Source organism: Podarcis muralis, chromosome 3 (assembly GCF_964188315.1).
Source record: "Podarcis muralis chromosome 3, rPodMur119.hap1.1, whole genome shotgun sequence".
Lineage (NCBI taxonomy): Eukaryota > Metazoa > Chordata > Lepidosauria > Squamata > Lacertidae > Podarcis > Podarcis muralis.
The window spans coordinates 52,482,175-52,504,262 of NC_135657.1; the positions used below are offsets into that span (position 1 = coordinate 52,482,175).

Consider the following 22,088-nt stretch of genomic DNA (forward strand, 5'->3'; position numbering starts at 1 on the left):
CACGTGGGGCCCCACCTTCAGTGGTACAACCCAGACACAGGTTTACCCCCTCAGCGAGAAATTATTTATTAAGTGTATCTTATCCTTCCCTTCATTGTATGATCCAAATGCAGCTTACAATTCAGCAAAGTATGCCCCCACGAACTGGTCCTTTGGTAGCTAGACATGTCTAACCTTGGTAGTTGGACATGCACAAGGTCTACACTGGAGAGCATAATAATCCCTTTAAGCCCCAGGCTGATTTTACCTTCATGTACTGTTGTGCTTTCAGGGCACTGAGGAAGTCCCGCACAGAGGCAGAAAATGTGAACTCTGCTGCTATTTCAAGGTCCTAAGAATAAAATGACAGGTGTTTATCAAACTGCACTGTTAAGAAGCCTATCAATGCAGCTGAATTGGGCACACTGTGTAAAACCACTTCTTTTTACCTTTCTCAATCTCTTGGCAAAGCCAAGAGCTTTGGATGCTCTCTCTCTGGCTTCATGGAACAGCTCTTTCAGTGCCCGGCTGGTCTCTATCACAGACCTCCTACAAATAATTTAACAGAATGCAGTTATTTCAACACATTGTCACACATGCATTCAAATGTGCTGAAGAAGAACACATAAAAAAAGGCTAATCAAGAAGTCAGAAGGCAAATATGTACAAACAAGAAGCTAAAAATGAATCAGGTATTGAGAAGATGACACATCCTACACAAAAAGACAAAGTGTACAGTTAAGGAAACAAGGCACAGAAATTATTTTCATGCCCTTAACTGCAAGCATTATTAGGCTGAGCACACACAAACACTGGGTTTCTGCTGCAATTTTAAAAGAAATTCGTGCTGCTTCTTTCATGCATATAAAGACATCCATAACATGATAGTGTATCTTATGTAGGTCTGGGAGTACCTGATTTCATCTGAAGCTGCACTGTCATCAGCATTAGCCCAAAACTCATCACAGCTCTCTTGTAAGCCAGAGTCTAAAAAGATCCCTGTAGATTTAAGCAGCACTCCTGCAATATCACTGAAACAAAATCAAAAACAATTGTCACTCCCACAGACAATGCAGAAAGAGGCTTGTGCATCAAGAAGAGTTTTGATTTGATATCCCGCTTTATCACTACCCGACGGGAGTCTCAAAGTGGCTAACATTCTCCTTTCCCTTCCTCCCCCACAACAAACACTCTCTGAGGTGAGTTGAGTGGGGCTGAGAGACTTCAGAGAAGTGTGACTGGCCCAAGGTCACCCAGCAGCTGCATGTGGAGGAACGGAGACACGAACCCGGTTCCCCAGATTACGAGTCCACCGCTCTTAACCATTACACCACACTGGCTCTCAAAACTTCCAAAGCATTCCAGGATTAGAATGCCATTGATATGAAAGTATTAAATAAAGTTTATGTAAAATAAATGAAATGAAATGTAATGTTCCCCAGTCAAATGCAGTTGGGGGGGGGCTAATTAATTTTAAAATTGTTCAGATACACACTGCTTAATATTCAACTTTTACTAGCTTTTTAATAAGATCAACTTTACTTTTTGTAAATGGCAATAGATTTCCAATTAATAAAACTTTTTTTAAAAAATCCCTGCTAATAAAACTTAAAATTTTGAGCAAAATGTACATGAGAATCACAACAATAAGTTCTACCAGAACAATTTTCCAGCTTGAGCTTCACCTCCTCGTATATAAGGAGTGATTTCTTTGGTGAAATTCCATTCTTCCTCCAGGAGATTTTTTAAACTATGAGATGCTTGAGGTAACTGCTGTAGCATTTGGATCCAGCTTCGCATATAATTAAAATAAACCTTGAAAAGGGAAGAACAGAAATTTAGGTTATATTGTTTCACCAGACTCCACAATGGAGACAGATCCCACCTGTAATATGATGGTGGCTTTGTGAAATGGAATATCGTCAGAATGTATTAGGGAGCAGGTGAGATGCCAAGGGAGATATGTAAAAATCAGCAAATCATCTCTGTTTTTGTTTCCAAAGAGCAAAACTCAGGACCATCCAAGACAGGACCCCTGATTATATCGCACAACGTAGTTAAAACAGAAACACAATTCCTGCACAACTAGAGAAGCTAAGGAAAATAATGGTGAGACAATTAAGAATCCAATAGAGAAGCCTACAGAAGTGACCCACTAAAAAATAGGATTGCTTGCTTACCACTAACATCTTATGCAGGTCTTCCTCAAAAGAGTCGATGTTGCAGTTGTTCTTCTGTAAGTCATCTAACACCTCACGTAACATAAACTGATAATATTGCTTCATAAGCAGACCCCCTTTCAGGACCTCTTTACACTCTCTCACTAGCTGCAAGGAAACAGTCCATAAAAAGCAATAAATCATTCGGACGCTTAAGAAAGAGTTTCTCTTGAGATTTTAATTATAGATTTAATTTAGAGGTTTTAATAGATCATGCGGCCCTCTCTACACAACATAAAATAGCCAAGCAACACAAGAGCTACAACAGTAGAGTGGGTGGGATTTCAGAGTTGAATTCTACAGACCATTAACTCTGCTAAGTGTTTTACAAACTTTTCTTCATTTACTATCACAATGAGCCTGTAACATGGGGCCACTTTTTACTCCAAGAAAGGCCTCAAATGGTAATGTCCAGTGATAGTATCTGAACCCAGATCTCCACAGCTCAAATCCCACACACCATTATAAAAAGTTTGCTTTATATCATTTCACAAAACCCTTTTTTTAATTTAAGAAACCCTAAAAACCTGCCTTCATATTTTCGCGTTTGCCTGCTACAATGCTAGAATTGTGGGGAAGGGAGGGGGCATGATACTATAACCCAAGTCCCTGCAACAGAGTAGAGAGTTAAAACCCATTAAATAAATATAGCTGATGCTATGTATTTACCCAAGCAAAGAAGCAGAAACAGAACCATATTTGCCCTCCACAGAATCCTCAGTAATTGTCCTCATTCTTACAAGAAAGAGAAATAGCAGCTTACAGAACTGTGCTTCCCTCTGAATTGTTCATCACTTTATTAAGAAATGTATATCCTGCTTCTCACCCTGTGTCTCAAAGCAGCTTACAAAAAATTGTAGGCTTTTGGGGGAGAAGAGGTGTAAGATCTTACTGTAACTTTCGGTAAAGCAATTAGCAGAGAATTATTTGCAAAATGTTAGAATGGTACAGAATATTGGCCTTTGTTATCTTTTAAGTATCTTTTCATGCTACTGAAAAATATTACCACCAATCTAAATACATACTACGCATCCCTTCTGTGGGATATAAGACTTATTGGTAAGGACTTGGGGGGTGGGGGGTAATAAAACACTTTGGGCAAACCTGTTTAATACTCAAGAGAGATGGCTCCCCAGCAGGCTGCTGTTCCAACCTTAATTTGAGGCATTCATGGATAACATTGAGAAGGACTCGGCAAAGAACTAGGAATGCAGGCTCAAAAGATGGCAAATCCATAGACTTCAGCTCTTCCCGTGACACAGTACTGCACTTTTGATCTGAAGAAGGCGGAGAATTTGACAACTGCACGTAATCTGAACTTAAAATGGGATCTGGGTACTCTGAAAACTAACAAAAAAAAATAGATACTATGTAACAAACAACCTGAAACACTCCCCCCCCCTTCAGTTTAATAACTTATCAGGTGTAAACCCACCACCAAACATTGGCTTTAAAACAACAACAATCTTGTTCAATCAAAGTATCAGGCTTTCCTTTCAGACCTGTAGAACTATAGTAGTAGATGTAGGTCACAGGCCAGGAGAAATCACACAATTAACTTTGCATGCCCAGCAGGGCGCTTGAGCTTTCTCAAATCAGCATCATGCCATGCTGCATAGCAAGTCCACTTTTAAGTGAGTGGATTTCAAAAACAGCTTGTGATGCGGCACAAGTACTGATATTCAATGCAAAATATATCTGAAGTTCCATGAGGGGCACCTCTAAAAAATCTGCGTGGATGGGCTGGGATATTTTGTGATAGCTGGGTTTTTTCTATGCCATACAGTAAACGTTAAAATGAACATCATAATTCCAATCTGCAAACAATCCTACTGTTAAAACAATGTCTAAAACACTTAAGTTAAGTGATGCAATATAAAACGTTAATAGGCTAAACAAATTGCTACCTACATCAATGTGTTAAAAAGCCATTTGCAACAAGTTTGTCCTTCAGCTACTAACTGTAAATTTAAATGTTCATTTTATAAAAATGAGGTGCATTTTATAAAATTGCTCCTCCTTGGATTTTTAGGAAAGGGAAACCCCTTTTAATGTACACATTTCCACTGATATCAGCATTTTAAGTGCTTATTACTAAATGGGTTCATCCAAATTAAAAAATGTATAGCTGAGGAAGAGATAGGATGCAGTGAATGATTGAATGCACCTCTAAGTGTGACTGGTATTAAGTTTGTATTCATAGCATCAGTATTTTTATTTTTATTTTATTATTATTATTATTACTACTACTACACTACCGTCGTACCATGGCTCCCAAACGATCAAAAACTGGAAGAAACTGTTGCGGTTTCTGAATGTTCTTTTGGAAGCCAAACATCTGACGGGGCTTCCAATTGGCTGCAGGAGCTTCCGGCAGCCAATCAAAAGCCGTGCTTTGGTTTTCAAACATTCCGGAAGTCAAACAGATTCTGTTCGACTTCCGAGGTATGATTGTACTACCTATTTTATGCCCAAGGGTATGAGACATGGCAACAGCTCATGCAATAAATAAATGCTCATGTAAGTAAACATTCGTAAAGTCATAGAATTGAAAGGGCAGAATGCTCAAAGTCTTTTTTTTTTTACTTTGCACATCATATTCCATATTCTCACATATGAAATTACCATACTTAAGTAGTAAATAATTTTATCAGCATCTCTCTGGAATCAGAAATTTATAATTTTAAATAGACATAGTAAGCTAGTTACATGTAATTATACTCGCCCAAAAATTTAAACATATTAAAGCTGCATTCCTATATACACTTACCTGGGAAGATGTCCCACTGAATTCAGTGGGGCTGACTTCTGAGTAGGCATGCATGGGATTGTACTGTAAGTGTCTTAGTTTTCATAAATGCAACATCCAATTTGCTTTTCTTTATACAGTACTACCCCCACACACTTCTGCCATTTTGTGCATTTATTATTAGATGACTGCCTCTCATTATAGCATTATTTCAGAAAACAAAATAATATTTCAGGAATGAACATGCTAATAAATAGACCATTGCCAAAATGTGAACTTCATCCTCCTATATACTAATATAGATTATTAATTTCTGCAAAGCAAAAAACAGTGCAAAAGTCTACATCAGTATCTTCTAGAGCATTGGTAACCTGTGGCTACCCATATACTGCTGGATTGCAACTCTCATCATCCCTGACAATTGGCTATGATGGCTGCGATTGAAGGGAGTCCAACATCATCTTCTGGAGTGCCATAGGTTAACTGCCTTGTTCTAAAGAAAGATGTCTCCACAATATAGCTCCACAATAAAGAAAACTTACTTGGAGTAGACTTCACTATTAAGCAGCCCTTTAAAATGGCTGGTTGTTAAAATAATAATAATAATATTCCAATCCTAGACTCAGAAGTGAGTTCATTTGGAAAATGGAACCAGTCAAAGCCTCAATTCTTTTTTACACCTCACTGTTCACCATCATATTAGATGGTGAGACCTTGTTAGATAGGTTTCTTAATATCCCATGAGGTTTCATTTCATAAGACTTAGGATTCTTTATAAAACAGCTGAAAGATATGAACTCTATAAACAATTATAACGCCATCGCTGGGTAGTTAACACAACAGCGATGCTCATCTCTCCACATTCACATTTTAAAAATCTGTATTGCAGAAGAGCAGATTAGATAACGGGGAAAACTTTCTAGCAGCGATCATTTTGTTCATGGAAAAAACTGCACAGAAAAGTAGCAGAACCTTCTTTGGACAATTTGAGAAAGTAGCTATAGTAGATAATTATGATCAGCAAATCCAGTCTCAAGGCAAGGGTCGTCTTGATGTGCCTTCTAATTTTATTCTACACTGTGTTTATTCAAATTAAAAACGCAATTTGATATACAAAGCACAATAAGGCATCATACCCACATGTATATTTTCAATTCAATTCCCATACAAGGTTTGCAGTATAAAATAATATGCTCAAACTCATATATTATAATAAAAGAAAATCCAGTATCTTTAAATCAGACTTTATCTTCTTCAGAACACGCATTTGTCCTTGAGCAACCCCCCTCCAAATGCCATGATGAACACAGACATTCTGGTGTAATTTGAATGATACTTCAGTAGCCATGGAAGAGATTGAAAGAATGGGGAGAGTAATGTGGAAGTGATTAAATGGGTTGCCACTCATACTTCATTTGTTGATACAACCACAAAACTGAGAAGCTGCTACACGCACCCACATGCGTACCGTAACTCTCCCCTTCCTAACAAGAATGCATGCACCCAATAATGTCCTGCACACCACAGTTACCTTGAAAAGGGTCTTTTATTAGCTAAAGAAGGCTTATTTCAGTGGAGGGAGGGGGAGGGACAAAGGAAGATCTCTGAGAGCATGAGGATGCCCATGGGTGTCATGATGTCAACCCACGAAAGAGTGTTGGACTAGAGCCAGGGCAAGCCAAATTCAATTCTCCACTCAGGCATGAAAACCATGGCTTGGTGACATTGGGCTGGTCACTGTATCTCAGCCCAACCCACCTCAAAGAAACATCAAGGATCAATTTAGATGGGTAGGGGAACAACTACACACAATGCCCTGATCTCCTTGGGCAAAGGGCAGAATATAAACCTAATAAAAAAGGAAATAAGTTATTAAGTTTCATTTCCATGCCAATCCGTATTCTGAAATCCAGAACTGAACAGATTCCAAGCATGCACATTCCAAGCATGCACATTTCGCTTGGGCTCCAGCAAGGACTCCCCACACTTCACAAATACAGGAAAGTTTTCTATTTCATTTCTGTGGGGCTGGACCCCTAACTCTGCCATACATTAACCAGTACACAAAGCACCACGTTTTGAAAGTCTAGCCTTCATTTCTAGACTCTGCCCGTGACTTTATGGGCAGTAAGTAACAACTATGATCCAAACAAGAAGGGAGGGAAGGAAACTGGCCTGAAGATCCACCGATGGGAGAGCCGAGAAGAGTAGCCTTCCTCAGCCCTCTGTTCTTTAACAAAGCAGCTTCAAGGAGAGATTGGGCTCAGCACCTCACGCAGCCAACATGGAGCCAGGGCACATGCAAACTTCCAAGGCCAACATGGGAGTTCCACATTGGGTTTTTATATACGATACTTCTCCATTAACACACTGCAGTCATTAAGATGACTCATTAACAAGGCATTGCATATCGCAAAACAACTATGTGCTTATTATACAGAAGGATCGTTTCCAAAGAGAAAATTGAAACAAAGGAACGGTTTCCTGAAAATCTTTTAGCAGCGTGAACAACCGATTCCCACCCCCCATTCCTCCCAGAACCTACCTCCAACTGCTGATCGCTCTTTATCAATGCCATTCGGGCCCTTTGCAAGGAGCCGTGCATTAACTTGTGCAGTCTTAAAATGAGCTTTCGCAACCCCATTTGTTTCAGTGCTTTATCTACAAACGGTCTATAAATAGAGGTCAAACAGTGTCTGCTGCACCCCGTCTCACCGCTGCACTCCGTTACAGCCCAGCAGGTTGAGTCGTCCTCAGATTCAAGCCTGTCAAGCTTTCTTGACAAATGGTCCTGTGCCTGAAAGTCAAAATTTGGCTTATTGGCAAAATTATTCTGGATGGCTTGTCTGAGTTCCTCCACACTCTCCTGAGAGATTTGTTCTTCATCTTCACTTTCTTCTGTGCACGCCCCCGAGGTTCCCCTATCGTCCTCCTCCTCCTCATCCTCTGGATCGTTGTCCCTGAATGGACGAGGAGAAGGGATTTCAAACACTGGCCAGCCAATGTCAGAGAGATCCTTGATGCCCAAAACAGTTCCCATAATCCTCAGTTTCTGGTTTAAGTCTTTTGTAATGTTCAACCAGAGACAGAGCGCCTGCACCCTGTCCTGAAAATCCCTCGCAGCATACTTTTCGTAGTCACTTTGAAGGGCCTTCAGAGATGGATAAAGTGCTTCTACGTATTCTAGCAGCTCCATTATCCGCTTTACCTGTTCAAATGAGACCCGCTGGCGATAGAGATGCTCATGGTAGCTAGAGTAGCCCATAGCATTAGCTCCATGAGCTGCTTTACACTGTCCTCCTGATGTACCATTAAGACTAGCGCCACTGCCTAGACAGGAGAGGTTCCCATAGTTCACTTTGAAAGTAAGGATTTCAACAATAATATCTGGGATGGCTTGGCGGGCTGTGTACAGATAGAAGTCTTGGTCGTTAATAGTCCGCCCCGCGTGCCAAGCTTGCAGTTCAAGCCAAATTAGTTCATTGGATCGGTTTAACTCAACAGCGGAAGTGCTCTCCTGCCCCTTCTGCTCTTTGTCCTTTTTCTTGGAAACTGAGGTAAGCTTTAACAAAAGCCGCAGGGTTTCAAAGAACTTTAAGCGGTCCGCTGGGTAATCAGTACGAGAAGTCTGGCGTGTAGTTTTGGCTATAGGCACAGGTACAGATACGAGAGGCTTCGCATTGCTGCAGCCAAGGCTGAGGTAAGGCTTATTGAGATCAACATCTGGAATTGACTTTTTTGGCAAGGACCCACCAACCGTGTCCAACATGAATGAGCACTGGACATTTTTCTTGTGATCCCTCTCGGTTGTCCTCAGGGTGGCTCGGATCTTTTTCCCCTGCTTATAGCTGTGCTCTTCTGTGTTCTCAATGGTTTTGGCGTTGTCTTTGTTGGACAGCTGGCTTGGCGAGCTCATCTTCTCTGAAAATTATAAGATAAAATTTTTTTGCACCAGAAGTAAAAAGTTCACTTTTTAAAAAACACACTCATGCCCTGTTTTCTTTACTCCATTTGTATAATATTACAGTTCTGTGATGTGCTAAACACACACGACACATACTCTCAAAACTTCATATTCAGTTCATATTCATTAGACACCCTTACAATTATTTAAACAGTTCAGAACTCAATGTAGCACAAGTGGTTTTAAAATACTGTACCCCATATGTTTTCAAGTTCATTGTCATAAGCAATGTATTAAATCAGTGGCTATCCAACTGGTCTTTAACAACAGCCAGAGGTAAAGTGGCAGAATGTTATTTGTGGCTACAGGTATGGCAACAGCACAGTCATATCCCATGTAATTAAACACTGGTGCCTCAGGGGCTGCATTAAGAAGTTCTCACGGGCTGCATTTGCAAAACTCTGATTTATTAAGTTCCAGTTACCATACAACCACTTCTTCTTCTTCCCATACAGCTTCGACAGCTAAAGATATGAAGAAATCTCTTGTCATGATTGTCAAGGTGCTTCATCTAGGTATCACAAATTATTTCTGGGGTTTCTTTGTTCCCAGGGCTCTTTCTAGGGGCTCAATTTAAACCACAACCTACCATAAGAACGCAAATATTCATATTTTCCTGAACAGTCATGACAGATTTAATAGTAATAACTGACAACCACAGGAAAAAATTCTGAAGCACATTTCACTCCCTGGAATCAAGGCAATGCTGAGTCACTTTGCAACGAAAGGCAGACATAATGATACTGTGGAGCTTTTAAAGTAATAGGTTCAGCTCTGAAACCATGCTAATGGAAACATTCTGTTGTACTAATTGTAATTATGAGAATTGACTTCTCATTATAATTATCTCTTTTGCTGCACATGGCAGCTAGAATGAGTGACTAAGAAGCAATTCTGAGAGCACAAGTCTAATGGAAGGATTTGTGCTCTCTCCCCCTACCCCCCCCCCATCCAACCCTGCCCTAACAAGTTTCAAAAAAGAAAATGTTGCATAGAGAATGAGAGTAGTTTTTAGCAACCATTTTTGCACACTTATGCAATAGGGGGATATAATTGTAATAGATCCATTGCCCTCTCACAGAAACTACCAGGCTGTGAGGGTTGGAGAAAACTGCTGTTTTCTTGTTCCATCTTTGAGTTCTATACTCCTGGTATGGGGGGGGGGGGTGTAAAGGTATAATGCTCTCGGGGGTGGGTGGGGGTTTCAGTGCAGTATATGTTCCCATCTCTACCACTTTTCTTCTACTTTCCAGCATCATGAATCTTCTGTACTTCAGGCATTGCTGGGGAAACTTCTGTGCTGCTCTTGCCATGAATCACAAATTACGTACTATACATGTTGTACCTGAACCACTAACCGCTTTAACTGAGGGTGGTGAACTCTCTCTTCCTGTTACATAAAATAAAAAGGAACTAAGTGATATATGTTCAACCTAGTTGGCGAGCAGGTTCAGCATAGTGCCTAAGAGAATGAGCTACAAATCAGAAGTCCCAAGTTCAAATCTTGACCTATTATGGGCTTGCCAGATGGTCGTAGAAAGCCACTCTTTTCAGCCTCAGATCCCATTCATCTATATGGGGATAAAAAAAAAATTGACCTACTCTAATCTGTTGTGTTAGGGATATGGAGTATTCTAAACATTCTGCAGCACTTTATAAAGGTAAAGGTACCCGTACGGGCCAGTCTTGCCAGACTCTAGGGTTGTGCGCTCATCTCACTCTATAGGCCGGGAGCCGGCGCCGTCCGCAGACACTTCCGGGTCACGTGGCCAGCGTGACATCGCTGCTCTGGTGAGCCAGAGCTTACACGGAAACGCCGTTTACCTTCCCGCTAGTAAGCGGTCCCTATTTATCTACTTGCACCCAGGGGGGCTTTCGAACTGCTAGGTTGGCAGGCGCTGGGACCGAGCAGCGGGAGCGCACCCCGCCGCGGGGATTCGAACTTTATAAATGTTAACAATTAGTATGGTGACAATGAAACAGCAGCATAAACTAAATGGACTTCCTATATTCACAGAATGCAGCTATTTTACACGAAAAACGCTAACTAGCATGCTGTACTGTTTGTGAGCTACATTAGTATGAGCAGTAATGTGAGATTTGGGCAGAATCATTAATATCATCAGCACAGCACAGAAAAATAAATATCTGTCAATACTAATGCTGTGCATATGGATGCACACAATGGCAATGAAGGGTGTTCTGATAATCTTCCTGTATGATTTCTTGGAGAAAGCACCTGCAGTATTGCTACAAAACTCTGTAGAAAAAATGATTTATCTAATCCTCAGGGGAGCAGTGAGACACATTTGTCCCACAGGATATACAGGTGACTATATTCAAGGCTCCTCTCTTAGCCACTATCAGAGTTATTAATAGGGGAGGAGTCATAGCACAGTAGTTGGCAATCCATGTTTTTCCCAGTTAAATCCTTCTGGAAGGAGCACTGGAGAGGCACTGCCAGTCAGAGTAGACAATATTGGGCTAGACTGGCCAACTTTGAGCCCTCTAGCTGTTTTGGGCTACAACTTCTATCATTTCCAGCGTACCACACACATACCTCTTAAAAAGCGGCCGGTAGGTCTCCCAACGCTATTTTTCAGATGCTTCGTTGACGAGCGCTTATTCTGCCGTGGTGTGCTAGGAGGAGAGGTTCCATAGGAAGTTTCAGCATTTTCTTCATCAGACAAGTCCTCAGGATCAGATTCGGAGATCCTGCCAGAGACATCTTCAGACTTACTGTCTTGCCTAAGTAGCAAAAGGAATTGAGATATAGAGGTCAGTTTAGAAAAGGCAACCCATTAGTGTGTCTCCACCCTATCATTGTGAACTTTCTGTACACTTGCCACTCCCATGTGACATACAGCAACTCTCCCAACAATGCAGCTCCCCACCCCCACCCCAGCTTCTCTGTCTGAAGTTGGAAAAGGAAAAATAAAAAATAAAAAAATCCTCCCCCACTTACCAGCAAACAAAAAGCTAGAAGTGGTAATATTCCTAGAATAGCATGGTAAGGTACCCTGTATACTCTTGTGCCCATAAAATAATAAAGGTCACAGATTTCCGTAGCACAAGGCAAACACAAAAGGATTAGAATTGCATTACATGCCTAGAAATAAAGGTAAGCACATCTCTCTGCATGTGAATGTCATGCGCTCCCAAATCCTTCGTGGGACACCAATTTCCATGCACATACACACATGCCCCTTGCTTGGCTGGCAAGGTAACAGGGTAACAGATACTCCATTATGGAAGTATCCAGCCTCACACACCAGACATTTTGAGGGTCAGAAGCTACCCCATCTGATTAGCTAATGCAGTGTTTCCCAACCGGGGGCCACATGCCCCCCCCCCCAGATATTCCAAGGAGGCCCCAGGTGAAAACCAAGTAGGCTAGGGGGCCACGGAAGGAAGTGAGAAGTGAATTTTAAAAATGATTTTTAAGAAATTCTGATGGCTGGCTATCTGCTTGGCCAAGCGCAAGAGGGTAAGGGGGTGGCCCACCAGGGACCAACACTCCTTTTTGCCATGTGTGTTTTCTTGCAGCAGTCATGGTTTGTTTCTGGTGGGAGAGGGTGGTCGCTGAGGCTCCCGTTTTGACCTGTAGAGCCCCCGATCCAGAACCTTCAGGTGACCTGGGGTGGGGCTGAGTGAGCCAGAGATGCTCGTTGCTGCCGCCAGTGCTGGGCCTGGTGGCAGCCTGGGTCTGACTCTGCAAGGCGGGTGCAATTTACCCCAGCACCTAGCAGATCAGGGTCTTCAGATGTTGCAGAGTGGGTGCAGGGCCTGTCTGCATCGTCGGCCTGGCTCTGCAAGGCGCAGGATGAAATCCACCCCAGCGCCTAGCTGAGCAGGGCTCAGAAAAACACTGAGCTAATGAGATAGAACTGCTACTATGGAGAACAGCCACCCAGAGGCAGAACACTCACTTTCCATGCAGGAAGTCATAGTTCCTGCTCCCTGCATCTCCAGAAAAGGCAACATATGGAAGCAGGCTTGGAAGAAATGTCTACCTGAGAGACTAAAGAGCTGCTGCATTATCAGCATAAATAATACTGAGCTCAACTGACCAACACTCTGAGTCATTATAAGGTAGCTTTTTATGTGCTGCCCCCTCCTGCCTTTCTTTGTGTACTAGAGCAGGAAGTACAACTTTTGAAATCTCACTGAGATGTAGATAGGAAACAAGGAGCAATACTTCAGAAGGACTAGAAACTTTGGGAGGATATACATCAAAATCAGCCTTCTGGTTTACGAAACTTGTATGCACCTAGTTGTGAAAGGGATGGCAAACTAATCCACCGACGCCATTAAACCTTCCAGGAACTTTCTTAAATGCTAATGATAGCTTTCTTTCACTTACATGCAACAAGAAACAAAGGTCAGTAAAACAAAGAGCACTGCTCTATTTGATCCTGGGACAAAGCTTTCAGACATGACTTCTCCAAACCACAAATAAATGTGAACACAAACAACTCCAGCTATAAGGCAGACAGATACCATCTCAAGATCTGGCTCACAAAGTTTCTTGTTTTACTGTTTTGAAAAATCACTTTGAAGCAGACAAGGGCAGCATGTGATGATTAGGGAGCACAAGAATGTATGGAAAGATGCTTTATTATGTTAACAGTCTAGAAATCTGGGCTGCAATGTTGTTAACTGGGGCTAGATGTTTGGAATTATGCCAGTTGCTTTGTAACTACACTGGATTCCAGTCATTTTCCAGACCCAGCTCAGAGTGTTGGCTTTGACCTTAAAAAACCTCAGCAGTTTTCAGCCAGGTTACATGAAAGGTCCCTTCCTCTCACAGGTTCCTACACACACCTTGAGGTCATTGTCAGAGGCCACCCTCAAGCGAGAGCTGGCCTTTCAAAACTGATTTTGGCTTTTTGAAGTTTTAAGACCTGTCTGTGCTTTAATTTTATTGCTTTATCTGTGCTGTGGTTTCTTTTATGTTGTAGTCGCATTTTTACTGCATTTTAACCCATATAAATTATGCAGCCCGGAGAACTTTGGTAATGAGGTAGCATAGCATTACTATAAATAAATAAAATAAATCATACTTTACTGTGAGGCAACAGAAGTTTGCTAACCCGCATGCTTAACCAACTTGTTCCGATCTACAGTCTCTAACAATTTGCCTGAAATCACTTATATTTTTCATGTTCACTTCCGCAGACTTAAAACCTCACCCACAACAACCAAGCTAAATTGCAGCCCTGTTTATAGACTTGAACTGATTATGCTTTTACCAGAGTCAGCACTGCCCACATTTGAGAATCAAATTCATGGTAGAACACTATCCAGAATTCATATTATTGTCAACTTGCCATGTAAACGCATTCTGCATTAAGTTTCACTTTTGTCATGTTTCATTTGATTTAGCACTCTCAAGAGAATAGCTTAGAACTGAGTCACTTCCTAGCCTCAGTATGTATTTAACCCAAAGGAAAGAATTTGGTTGCATGGTATTATTATTATTATTATTATTATTATTATTATTATTATTATGCTTAATTGTGTCTCTCATACCTTGGTGTTCTGATAGCTTTCTCAATAGCAGGATTCAAGATACAGTGGTACCTCGGGTTACAGACGCTTCAGGTTACAGACTCCACTAACGCAGAAATAGTACCTCGGGTTAAGAACTTTGCTTCAGGATGAGAACAGAAATAGGGCGGCAGCGGGAGGCCCCATGAGCTAAAGTGGTGCTTCAGGTTAAGAACAGTTTCAGGTTAAGAACGGACCTCTGGAACGAATTAAGTTCTTAACCCGAGGTACCACTGTGCTCATGTTCATTTTATAATACCTGGTTCTTCTTCTTTTTAAACTCTAGATAGCTAATCGTCAATTCTTTTTTGGCCCAGCTTTTAACATTTATTTATTATTTAAAAGACTAAATTAAGCACCCCAATGACTTCTCTCCAGGGACAAATGGCTGGGGTATAGTAGTAGTAGTAGTAGTAATAACAACAACAACAACAACAACAACAACAACAACAACAATCGTATTTATGAATAAAAAGTAAAAGGATTTACACTATTTGTCGTAACTGGCAAATTACAATCTATGTACCTTTTTGTAACTTCATGCTACCTTCAGTAGTTTCCCCAATAACAAAATCAACACAAGATAATGGGGAAGCTACAGTAATAGCTGCATTAAGAATGACATATTTCTATGACAACACACTGTTCCTACTGTCACTGCAGGCTAGCAGATTAGCTGCAGCAATTTCAGCAAGGACAGCAGAAGCTGATATTTAGATGGAGTGGCCCTGTTCCCCTGCTGCACCTGTTGTGGCTGTGAGATGAGAGAACCCATGAGCTACAGCCCCAGAGCTGCTGGTGCCACAGCTGAAGCAAAAAATATAAGAGTTACCAAACTGTGCAGCATCAGCATCAGAGCTAATCCTATGATAACAGAAGTTAAAACAAGCTTCCACTGCTGAGACAAAGTGTTACAAGAATATGCCAGCTTCTCAATTTACAGCTGCAGCAAGTGCTAAAGGAAAAATAAAAGACTGGGTGTACTTGAGTTCAAATTTTGGGTAGGTGCAGAATTTTCCAAGAGACAAGAAATATGAATTCTATATAAAAAGGACAATATGGCAACTGAGCCTTTCTCTACAGATCTTAAAGACATCTATGGCATCTTAAAGACAAAATAAAGGTGTAACTCCCCCTCCCCCAAAGATAGAAAACTAGATGTCAGAGGCATAATTCGAAGAAGTGGGGGGAAATCCTTACACTTGTGCTTTTGTTTACGAGGAGAAATACATGCAAAAAATGTTATCTTTTATAATACCTTCTGGGTTATACTACAATGCATCCTACCAAGGGAGTAAGGCAATCTTAACCCCTAATTTGCTCAGCTGAAGGGGGTGGAGATGTCCAACCACCTGGCTGCACTGAGCTCCACTGGGTTCTGTTGGCAGGAGGCCTCCACTGCTACTGAGGTCCACAATGCATCCGCGAAAAGCATGGGTAGGCAGAGCTTGGCAGAAAACCCCAAAAACGAGGCATTTTGGGGAGTAGAGCTAGGTCAGTCAAGATCTGCTGGATCCTGAGTTGGTCTATGTAATGATGATGGGCATGGAGCTAGCACAGTGAAAAACATCTTTTTCATGGCCATGGCCCTCATTACCCTTCACTCGGGTTGGGGCAAGCAGAAGGGTTACACTACGTGGGGCTACCTTTGAAGGTGACCTGGAAACTACAACAAATCCAGAATGCAGCAGCTAAACTGGTGACCACATAACACCGGTCCTGAAAGACCTACATTGGCTCCTGGTACGTTTCCAAGCACAATTCAAAATGCTGGTGCTGACCTCTAAAGCCCTAAACAGCCTCGGCCCAGTATACCTGAAGGAGCATCTCCACTGTCGTTCTGCCCGGACACTGAGGTCCAGCTCCGAGGGCCTTCTAGCGGTTCCCTCACTGCGAGAAGCCAAGTTACAGAGAACCAGGGAGAGGGCTTTCTTGGTAGCGGCACCTGCCCAGTGGAACGCCCTCCCATCAGATGTCAAGGAAATAAACAGCTATCTGACTTTTAGAAGACATCTGAAGGCATCCCTGTTTAGGGAAGTTTTTAGTGTTTGATGTTTTATTGTGTTTTTAATATTCTGTTGGGAGTCGGCCAGAGTGGCTGGGGAAACCCAACCAGATGGGCAGAGTATAAATAATAAATTATTATTATCATTATTACTACAGATACAGTGGTTCATCTGTCACTCCATTCAGTCTGCTCCTAGTTATCTTTGGTAAAGCTAACCTTACTCTGTAATGTTTCCAATTAAAAAGAGTATTCTAGACCAAGAAAAGCCAGAGCTGAAATGTTTGGAGAGTATTTAGATCAGCATTAACGGTTTATTAGATTTTATGAGGTAATTAATTTAGTACGAAAATCTTAATAAGTTATTGTAATATCACCAGCACGTAATTGATAATCTCTGCAAAATACCACTGCTGACATTTAAAATATCACTCAGTCTAAGCCAAGAGAATTGGATAAAAGAGCAAGTGCTTATTTTATGTCTGAGAAAAAATTAACTGACTTGTAATGTCACCATCTGTCAGGCTAATGAAGGAAGAATAATCCTCTCCTCTGTCACGATGAAGTCAACTCAGAAGAGATAAGAATGTTTATTTGTGTGAAATATATTTACAACTTAGAAAATAAAGGTGACAGTTCTAAAGGAACTAGAGTACAAAATGAGAGTTAGCAAATTTATTTCATTTCAGATTCTGGCTGTTCCCCATAGCAGGTCAAAAAAAAAAGGAATCAGGTGATTACCAAAGTTAAGGACCAAAAAGGTAAGACTGACTCTCTACTATTGCATAATTCTGATTCTTAAGCATAACAACTGTGAAAACTTGAAAATAGTTCCTATGTATAGCACCATGTAGCTAGTCTCTTCCTCTCCCATAGCCTTCTTTAAAGAATCATTTATAGGATGAGCAGAGTCAGTGATGGAGATGTGAATGCCCAAATGGGAGATATTTTGAGGAAACTATTGCTTAAACATTACAACCAACTCAACAAGTGTTGGATGCTCAAATGGGAGATATTCTGAGGAAATTATTGCTTAAACGTTACAACCAACTCAACAACACTTGTTTAAATATGTCAGAAACAAGAGCTTTCAGTAAGCAACTGGACTGTAAGATGATAAATGCAATTCAAGAATGACAGAAAAATTGCAGAGAAAATGAAATAATTATTTGCATCCCACTTCACTGCAAAGGAATAGGAAAGATACCCATGATTGAGCAGATGTTATCAGTCAAACAGATGTGAAGCTCTAGGGCTCATCAACAAATTAAGTATTATATCACCATATCTAGACAGTAGCTATTCAAGATTAAAGAACTAACATGTGAAATTGTTGGTCACATGGAACTACTTATTTTAAGCATTTATATTGCACCATCAAGGCCAGGTACGTACAACACAAACCAACCAATATAAAAACATATAGAATCAAGTCATCAAAACAAGCAGAGGCTGCTAAAATAATAAGCTAGGACACTTAAAATGCCTAGGTAAGCAGAGAAAACCAAAATGATGCCTATGTCAGCACCTGCCTTGCTTATAAAGGGGAGGATACTGCCTAAGTAAAGCAGCACCATGTTTTGAAACCCTTAAAACTGACAGATGGAAAAAGGATATTAGATATACTGGGAGTACAGTAGTCATTAATGACCTGCAGCAGAAGTAAAGCCAGTAAAAATATATACTTTCTCCCGGGGGGGCAGGGAGTTGGAGGAAAAAGAAATTTGCTCTAGTTTGTGACATGAACAGAATTTGTAAAATACTTAAGTACTTAGCAGCCTTCTGTGGTTCTGAGATCACCAGATAGTCAAATAAAACCCTTTAGCATTTCTGGCAGCTCTTCATGTTCTCACAACCGAAGAATGTAATCAGAACTCTTGGTTCTCTGTAACTGGCAAGATCAGAAACTGAAAAATATATTTGTTTCTCCATATTCGAGTATCAAACTTTAGTACGACATACAAAAGATTTACCGTATTTTTCGTCCCATAGGACGCTCCATCTCATAGGACGCACCTAGTTTTTTTTTGGGGGGGGGGGGAATAAAGGAAAAAAAATTCCCTTTATATCCCCCCCAAAAGCAGGTCGGGGAAACCGAACCAGGTCGAGGAACAGCGGGATGGCAGCGCTGCGCCTCCCTGCTGTCCCCCGAGCTTGTGGGGCTGGCCGATGTCTGCCCGGCACGAGGGGCGCTTTGCTTCAGGGCGCCCCGCCTGCCGGGTGGCAGGCTGCTATCCGCAGCGTGGGGAGCCCTGCGAGGAACTCCTGCAGGGCTCCCCACGCTGCGGATGTCTGTCCGGCGTGCGGGGTGCTCTGCTTCTTTGGTTCCCCAGATTACGAGACTACCGCTCTTAACCACTACACCACACTGGCTCTCCTAATGTTAATGGCATTAACCGTTAATGGCAAGAGCAGTAGCAGAACTAATGGCTGCATCTAAGCACTTTTACCTCCTAAGCCTCTTGATGACATTGCCTAAAAGCTGACAGTGGTGATTTGGTATTTGTGCCCCTCTGTAGCATACCCATGTTTCCCCAAATTTAGATATTCTGAACTTTTATTGCCCATCCAACAATGACCCACATTCTATATAAGGTAGGGAAATAGTTCTACACAGGAACAATACTTTTCTTTTTCATAATATTTTTGTATTTTCCCCCAACTTTCTACAAACATTCCAAAACTGTAAACTAATCACTATGCAGATTGTTCATGACATATTAGCTTCTCAAATCCAGACTCCCTATGCACTTACGGAATTACCTATATCACAATTTTTTTATTCCATTCACACTGCCTCCTTTAGCTTAGACTCTAAAAGTATTGTACAGTTGTGCCTCAGAGGTCGAACAGAATCCGTTCCAGAAGCCCTTTCGACTTCCAAAACATTCGAAAACCAAAGCACAGCTTCTGATTGAAACTCCTGCAGCCAAACGGAAGCCGCGGAAGCCCTGTCGGACATTCAGCTTCCAAAGGAACATTCGAAAACCAGAAAACTCACTTCCGGTTTTCAATCGTTTGGGAGCCAGAACATTCTGACTCCCAAGGCATTCAGGAGCCGAGGTACACCTGTATTAACGAGTGGGACCTGCAATAAAATATTGAAGTGTAGAGTATTTCTGTTCACTGTTCCAGACCTACAAGATACTCCATTTAGCTGAAATCTGAATAGTTTTATATTTTGCATGAAGACTGGGTGGATAGCTCAGTTTTAGCACTGATAAATAATTACAACAGAATAAAATGCATCTATTTTCTCAGTACTAATAGTTTGAAAATACAGGCCCTCTAACTAGAGGCAATTGACATTTCTTTGTTCATATGGCAAAGGGCTTACAAAGTGACTCAGTTCAGATGCAACACCAAATAATGTCTTGTCAATACATGAATGAGTGCTGTTAAACTCCCCAATTTCCCTGTGCCCTCCTTATCTTCCCAGTTTCACATTTGCTATTACACCTGAACAACAACACTAGTTTGCACAATCCAATGATTGCCTACTTACAGAATTGGAAACGATATCTGAACTGTGGTTGCCATTTCTGAGTTAAGATGTACTGTGGTTTGAATCATATAATTGTAGGGTTGGAAGACACCCTGAGCGTCACCTAATCCAACTCCTAGTCCAACGCAGGAAACTCAACTGAAGAATCCATGACAAATGGCTGTCCAACCTCTGCTTAAAAGCCTCCAAGGAAGGACAGCCCACAACCTCCCAAGGGAGTCTGTTCCACTGTCAAACAGCTCTTACTGTCAGAAAGTTTTTCTGTATGTTTAGTCAAAATCTCCTTTCTTGTAACTCGAAGCTATTGGTTTGGGTCCTATAATCCAGAGCAGGAGAAAAACAAGCTTGCTCCATCATTCATGTGACAGCTCTTTAGATACCTGAAAATGGCTCTTATCTCCCCTCAGTCTCCTCTTTTCCAGGCTAAACATGCCAAGCTCTCTCAACCATTCCTCATAAGGCTTGGTTTCCAGACCATTGCTTCATCATCTTGGTTACCCCTCCTCTGCTCACATCTTTTTGCTTTAAGTCTTAACCAAGTCAGTCACTTTACAACACCTTTTCTGATTAGCAAAAAATACGTTATTTTCCCACATGAAAACTGAAAATTTATCAATCATAGAAAATTAGCAACCATCCTTTGTGTTGTGCTAATTTCTGAGTTCTTTTACGCAGGTTTATTTCAAGCAAAGGCATACCCACCTAGTGGTGCCATTGCTGCCTGATGCCTTTACTCTGCCTAAAAAAACAAAAACAAAAAGTATTGTGAGAGAGTACTAAGCCAGGCTATAATATCCTGAGAACTTTTGTTATGTGTAGCCTATAAATATCTAAAATGAAAGAATAAATAAATAAATCCTTGCACTTTCTATAATTCATTCTTCTTCCTTTAGCTTAGAAGACTGCATTTCTTACCAAACACTTACCAGTGATGCTTATCTACATTTACAATGACTTCCTCTAGGAAGTCAGCCTGCACAATTTCTGAACAGAAAACACCAATGTTTATTCACAATTTATTGAACTATTTCAGTTTAAGATACACTGGCTTGGAACTTGGATCTGAAGTCAGTCAGTTGAACTTAGTTCCCAATGAGTCTTCACAAACAGTAAAATTCAATGCATGTCTACTCAAAAGTAATTTCCACACAGTTCAATGAAATTTGATTCCAGGTAAGTGCATATATGAATGTAGTCTATCATTACAAACTTTCCATGGTTATTTCAATGGGTCCTAAGTGCAACTGACTTACCCAGAATCCAATTCATTATCTCACCAAAAATCAGAAACATATATTTTTTAAGTTCTATGCAATTCAATAGAGCAATATGTAGATATGCCCTCAATTATACTTAAAGCTAATAACAATTGTGCTGCTAAGGATGAAATTCTATTGACATGCACCCAAACATTTTCCTTTAACATAGAGATGTTGTTTTGCCACCACAGCATAGTCTACATTCCACAAAGGCCAATACTACTGGGTTGCTTAACAATACAGGCAGCCTTGAAAGCACTAATTAAGCCACGCAGTTCAAACTAATTCTTTTTGCTATGACTGCTGCAACAGCAGATCACCTGAATCATTTTCAGAGACCATGCACTATAAAATCATGAATGTTCCAAATTAATAAACATGAGAAGTATGGTAATTTCAAATTAATTACAAAAGTGAAATTTTCAGAACAGTTCCTCAACAGATTAGAGTCTGGCTATTCAATGCCTTATAACAAAGAGAATAGGAACCTCTGGGCACTTGGAAATTCAGCCAGCACTGGTAGTGCAGAAGCCACATTACAACTCTAATCTGCTCCATTTGCAGCTTTGCCATTCTCCACAGGGTGCCTGCTACAGAAGGAAAGATGGATAAAGGGGGCCAGGTGCAAGTTAAGCTGATTTCCTGTTTTCCAGTTCAAATGCCATAAGAAAGACCAACGCAGATTGCATAAAGACCTTCTTTCCCAAGTAACTGGATATTGAAAAACAATCTTCTAGGCAACTGAAAAATCAGAATATAAAAATATAATACCTTACTAAAATGCTTATACAGTATTGAGTATGGTGAAACTGAAGTATCATAGGCATCAAATGCACAATTTTAAAGAAAGATCAGTAC

General features: G+C 40.9%; 1 protein-coding gene across 6 annotated transcripts in view; it reads right to left on the reverse strand.

Moving 5' to 3' along the window:
• Positions 1–22,088, reverse strand: part of MAP3K4 (mitogen-activated protein kinase kinase kinase 4) — a 71,175-nt gene that overhangs the window by 24,946 nt on the left and 24,141 nt on the right. For 5 of the 6 annotated variants that reach the window (XM_077925844.1, XM_028723835.2, XM_028723833.2 and 2 more), the window contains exons 2-9: positions 11,472–11,659; positions 7,493–8,868; positions 3,303–3,545; positions 2,160–2,306; positions 1,637–1,794; positions 894–1,010; positions 429–528; positions 248–331 (exon numbers count right to left, since the gene is read on the reverse strand). In XM_077925844.1, coding sequence (XP_077781970.1) covers positions 248–331; positions 429–528; positions 894–1,010; positions 1,637–1,794; positions 2,160–2,306; positions 3,303–3,545; positions 7,493–8,863 — 2,220 coding nt within the window. In that variant the 5' untranslated portion in view covers positions 8,864–8,868; positions 11,472–11,659. The remainder of the gene's footprint in view (positions 1–247; positions 332–428; positions 529–893; positions 1,011–1,636; positions 1,795–2,159; positions 2,307–3,302; positions 3,546–7,492; positions 8,869–11,471; positions 11,660–22,088) is intronic. The other variant, XM_028723836.2, reaches the window with a different exon arrangement.